Source organism: Rattus rattus, chromosome 15, assembly GCF_011064425.1.
Source record: "Rattus rattus isolate New Zealand chromosome 15, Rrattus_CSIRO_v1, whole genome shotgun sequence".
Classification (NCBI taxonomy): Eukaryota; Metazoa; Chordata; class Mammalia; order Rodentia; family Muridae; genus Rattus; species Rattus rattus.
The window spans coordinates 47569249-47575248 of NC_046168.1; the positions used below are offsets into that span (position 1 = coordinate 47569249).

Consider the following 6000-nt stretch of genomic DNA (forward strand, 5'->3'; position numbering starts at 1 on the left):
TGGGTATCTTTGGGTACATTTTAAAAATCATACAGTTTGTGAAAGCCAAGGATCTAAAAAGGAAGTATTCTTTGATTGTCAATAATTAATTTCAACTTAGTTCTTAAATATTTCTTTCAAGGCAATAGAAAAACACATGCTCTCCACAGTGACTCCATCAGTTTTGACAACTATCTCTTGGTATTTGGTAGAATTTCAACCAAATTGAGCCATCTTTCTTATGACAGCATCTGTGTGCTTATGTAGCATGGATAATACAAAGAGAGTGGTCTGTGGGGAAGTATGTTGGTCGGTTATCTGCTACTCTCCAATAGCAGATGAACGGATAATGTCTGTCTGCACTGGACACCCGAAATCAGTGAGTAAACGGTGCAGTTTCTGCCTGGTAGTGGCTGAGCTCAGTTAAAATTTATAGTTGAACGTTTTAGCAAAGTTGGCTCAGGTGTTGCCCCACCCTGCCCTCTTCTCCTTCCAAATAGTTGATATGTGCTTCTGATTAGCAGGCAACCACAAAGTCAACACACCCTAAGTGCAAATAAGAAAATGTCACTTCAGGCTTCATAGGAGCCTGTTCCAGAAGACCAAGAGAAAAAGTAGAGTAGAGGGTTAGCAGCAGTCCACCATATCTATTGTGAGTAGGAGAAGCCTCCTTCTTGACCTGAGATGATGGTGGTAGCCTTTACTCATATGGTATCTTGACAAAAATGCTACACAGGGTTTTGTTAGATAACCTTAGTTTTACATTAGATCCCTGTATGGAGACTATTCTGAAGAAAGTCCATACCCTCTTTTTTATTCTTCAGAGGCATTGTGTTTCCCCAAAGTGTATATATTGAAGTCCTGTTTTTTCTTAATTTCAAGCCACTTCATTTTTATGTGCCTTGTCATGCCTAGTAGATAATTGGATCAATCTTATAATTTTCTGTGCCTGCTTATAATTCTGACCCTCCCCCAAATAAGCCATGGTCTCTTCTCAGCTTCATTCAAAAATGGAACTTGGTTAAAGAAGGAAAGATTAACTGTTCTGAATTGCATATTATTCCTATAGCATTTACAATTTTAGCTTGTGACATATTTTTAATCTGTAAGAGTGAGAAGATAAATCTATGGCCTACATTTTACCTTCTGTTAATTAATAGTGTGAACAAAAGCATCATGGGAGTAGAGGAGTATTTGGCTCACCAAGTAAGTCAATTGTTGACGAAACTCAGAACAGGAATTCAAGTAGGAGCAGAGTCAGGTTTCATGGAGAAACAGTACATACCAGCTTGCTCTCCAAGGCTTGCTATGCTTGCTTTCTTGTATAAACCAGGACCACATGCCTAGCAGGGGCACCACCCACAGGGGCCTGGACCCTCACACACTGATTAGTCAAGAAAATACTCCACAAGAGGCTCATGGGTCAATCTGATAGAGGGAGTTCCTCAATTAAGACCCCCTATTCCCAAATGACTCTAATTTGTGGCAAGTTGACCAGAATTAACTAGTATAATTGTTCTTTCACAAAAGCTAAAGCCCAGTGTAGATTTATTTCCAAATACTAGGACAGAGTATTTTAAATAATTGAACAGAGAAGCAAACTGCCACACACCTCCAATGGAATAGTCAAAAGAAGGGAAATTCTGATACATGTTACAACACAGCTAAATCTTAAAACAATAATATATTAAGTGAAATAAGCCTGACCCTGAAGAAAACATTATATCACCCTGCATGAGGCATCTAGAATGGCAGATACATAGAAGAAAACATTATATCACCTGCATGAGGCACCTAGAATGGAAGATACATAGAAGAAAACATTATATCACCTGCATGAGGCACCTAGAATGGAAGATACATAGAAGAAAACATTATATCACCCTGCATGAGGCATCTAGAATGGAAGATACATAGAAGAAAACATTATGTCACCCTGCGTGAGGCATCTAGAATGGAAGATACATAGAAGAAAACATTATGTCACCCTGTGTGAGGCATCTAGAATGGAAGATACATAGAAGAAAACATTATGTCACCCTGCATGAGGCACCTAGAATGGAAGATACATAGAAGAAAACATTATATCACCCTGCATGAGGCATCTAGAATGGAAGATACATAGAAGAAAACATTATGTCACCCTGCATGAGGCATCTAGAATGGAAGATACATAGAAGAAAACATTATGTCACCCTGTGTGAGGCATCTAGAATGGAAGATACATAGAAGAAAACATTATATCACCCTGCATGAGGCATCTAGAATGGAAGATACATAGAAGAAAACATTATGTCACCCTGCGTGAGGCATCTAGAATGGAAGATACATAGAAGAAAACATTATGTCACCCTGCATGAGGCATCTAGAATGGAAGATACATAGAAGAAAACATTATGTCACCCTGCATGAGGCATCTAGAATGGAAGATACATAGAAGAAAACATTATGTCACCCTGCATGAGGCATCTAGAATGGAAGATACATAGAAGAAAACATTATGTCACCCTGTGTGAGGCATCTAGAATGGAAGATACATAGAAGAAAACATTATGTCACCCTGCGTGAGGCACCTAGAATGGCAGACACAGAGCAAAGGAAAATAAAGCAGGACTTACCAGAGTCCCAGTGTCAAGGGAAATGTGAATTATTTTTTACGAAGTACAAAGCTTTTCATTTTTTGTGTGGGATGAAGAAGGGGCTGGTGATAGTTCTCACACCCAGTTCAGTAATAAGTATGATTGAAGCCTCTAAGTGATGCACCTAGAATGCTAACATTTTATTTGTTTTTGTTTGTTTTATTTAAATATGGAGCACTTCATGAATATGGCTGTCCTCCTTGTGCAGGGTGCTAATCTAATGCTAACCTGCTCTGTATTGTTTCGGCATCAGTTCAGAGTGAGCATGGTAAAATTTCATTTTCTACGTACACAAAGTTTTCGAAGAAGAGGACATGTATCTTACTACTCAGTCTGACAGATACTTGCTGAGTTAGGACTAGGCACTAGAACCTGTAGACAGCTCTGCCTGAAGTCAAAATCTCACTTACAGATCCCATGCAAATGAACCCTCACTTCCATGAGGATTTTTTCAGCAAAAATTTCTTAGTAACTTTAGAAAAAGTAAGAGTAAATAAGCCATAGTTCTTTCACTCCAAAGTGCCAATATCTATTTAAGGAGGTAGGACACACATACTAAAATATCAGAGCACAGTACTCATGGGAGATGGGACTTTAAAGAGAGGAGAGACCACCGCTTAGAGCAGTGAGAAAAGGGAGCACTGGGAGCCAGAAGCTTGCCTGAGCACATCTGGAAGACAGTGTAGAAACAGATGGCAGCTGTGTGTAATTCTACAGTTGATTAACTTAGCCTTATACTGTGCCATGAGAAATGTACACCTTACAGCAGAAGCTCAGTCATATTCTCTTTCTGGACTGTTCTATGTATTTTAGTGTTACTTTGTTCTTATTCCAATGCTTTGTATTTCTTTTCTCTTTTCATTTATAGTATTATTACATCTTTAAATTTCCCTAATCTCTGTCCTTTCAGGAAAACAAAGTCAAACCATCCAATCTGACCACTAAAAAATTCTTCCGAGAGTCTCTAACTCAAGCCACATTGGTGAAACCCACAAGAGCTCTAAATTTCATCCCACAGTCAACAGCTGCCAAGCACAAAGTGGAGCCTTCTGTTGGCCAGCAGAGGTCAGGCTTGTTCTCAGCTGGTTGCCACCAGCCTGTGTCTTTTCAGGACAGAAAGCCCTACTGGCCTCTCAAAGCACCACAGCTACATTTGGTTGAGTCAAAGCTCACCAGAGAGAATACACAAGCGGAGAACAAAAATCTTTGCTCACAAGGTAACAGAGCCCCGCCATTCATACCAGTTTTCAAAAGGAAATCTGAGCAAGTGAACAAAAACGTCTCAGCACTTAGCACCTTGAAAAGAAAACAGAGTGGATTTACAGAACCCACCACATTGGCGCAGGAGACTGGGGCTACTCAGGGAGGCAAACCTAGTCTAGGTGCAGCCACTCGAAAAAGACCGAATAGCAACATTCGAGTACTTGCTGGAAACTTAAGTCAGAAGGGCTCCAAACCTCTGCAAGAAAAAGGCACCGAGTTCTATGATCAGAAGAAGGAACAGCCCTTGTCTGATTTGAGACAGACTGTGCACCTTAGAGAAGCTAGACCATCGTCTACTAGAGCGGTGACACAGACGTCAAGAAACAGTGTAGCTGTGGTGAAAAACAATGTTGACATCCACCCTGCTGGAAAAGACAATCTAACGAGCAGATTCATAACACAAATTTTGGGGAAAAGCCACGAGTCTCTAAAACTCAAAAGCCAGCCACACATTTTTGAATCAGACTTAGAAACTGAAGACTCCCAACTCCAACAGCAGCAATTAGCAAATCAGGTTCAAGAAGCCGACGCAGCTGAACACAGCCCAATAGAGAGCAGAGCAGCCCGCAGCCGCAGACAGACAGTGTGCCTTGAGTCTTCAAGGGCTTCTACAAAGCGCCGTTCCAGTGCTGCACACCAGAGGCAATCTAGTTCTAAGACCCAGGTAAAGAATCTGCACAAATTCAAACTAGGCTGGATTTTTAGACCCTAAAATAAGGGTCTGGGGCTGGAGAGATGGCTCAGCAGTTAAGAGTACTGGCTGCTCTTTTAAAGGTCCCAGGTTCAATTCCCAGCACCCACATGGCAGCTCACAGCTATTTATAACTTCTTTTCTGGGGAATCCCATTCCCTCACACATGCAGGCAACAAAACCAATGTAAATAAAATAAAAATAACAAATTATAAAAACACACAAAAGTTTATTTTGAAGAAAATAATGTAAATAACTTGCCCAAGTGGATGTAAAGACATAGTAATTTGAAAAGCCCTCTCTGCTCCACCCTAAGAAGGACACCTAAACCCCCCTGGTTTTCCAAACACTGCAGACAAGGGAGCAGGAGGGTGTGAGCTGGATGGCAGGAGCGCTGTGAAGCAGGGCGTCTGGACGTGGCCTGGCCACTGCACCCACAGACTCACTGTAGCCATGGTTCCCTGCAGAAGATTGGGCTCCCACATCTCAGCATTGACAGGGAAGGGCTCACGAGTCCCCAGCCAGAGTCTGAGCTATTAGTTGCTGAGGGAAGGGTGTCATTTTCTTTAGTGGCGTAGTCACAATAAACTGCCCATCCATAATTACTTGCAAATAACTCCCCACCATGCTCACCAAAATGAAACTCAGTTGGTCACCAAAATAAAGATATCAAAGTAGGACAGGACTTGTTTGAAAGGGCTCTGGTGGAAGAGGGAGCATTTGAGAAAGTACTGGAATGAAAATGACCAAAATTTATTATACACATGTAAGAAATTGTGGAAGAATTTTAAAAAGAGAGACCAACTGTTAGGAATATAGTTTGTAACAAAATGGTGTTCTTCAATTTGATACAGGTTTCTAATACAGCCAAGCCCAAGAATTTCCTCAACATTGCTGCATCTGAGTACAGCGAGGAACATAGACTGTCCACCAGGTAACTGCAGTGGCCAGCACTTAGTTCTCTTAAGTTACTTATGTAGAGAGAGCTGAGCTTAGATTAGCAAGGAGACAGGAACAGCACGTCCTGTGAACAAGCAACTGTTTTACGTTATGTATTCCCAAGAGGAGTGGCATTGAGAAAGGACTCCTCAGGCTCTCTTCTCTCTAGTTCTGGGGTCTCACAGACTAGGAATCAAGCACCACACTGCATCCATAGCAGCAGGGTGAATATGAAGAACCATGATCCCTCTAGCATGTCTTTGTGCTTGGGCATAACCCAAAAAAGACCTTAAATGGAGCCCAGAGATGATCATCGAGTTAAAGTCTACTCCCGAATGCCATGGCGCCAGCTACGCTTAAGCTTCAGACTTAATTCTCACTTTGGGTCCCTGACACTGAGTCCACAAAACTGTACATCTGGAAATAACGTTTGATTCCTTGTTGCCATCTGCTCTATTCTAAGAGCAAACACATTGCTAAAACATCCAC

At 41.4% G+C, this 6000-nt stretch overlaps 1 protein-coding gene across 1 annotated transcript in view; it reads left to right on the forward strand.

Annotated features, from left to right (window-relative positions):
- The window catches only part of C15H18orf63 (chromosome 15 C18orf63 homolog), a 37407-nt gene extending 31897 nt beyond the window's left edge, over positions 1-5510 (forward strand). Inside the window, exons 11-12 of the mRNA XM_032885492.1 lie at positions 3529-4545; positions 5427-5510. Coding sequence (XP_032741383.1) covers positions 3529-4545; positions 5427-5510 — 1101 coding nt within the window. The remainder of the gene's footprint in view (positions 1-3528; positions 4546-5426) is intronic.
- Positions 5511-6000: the final 490 nt, after the last annotated feature.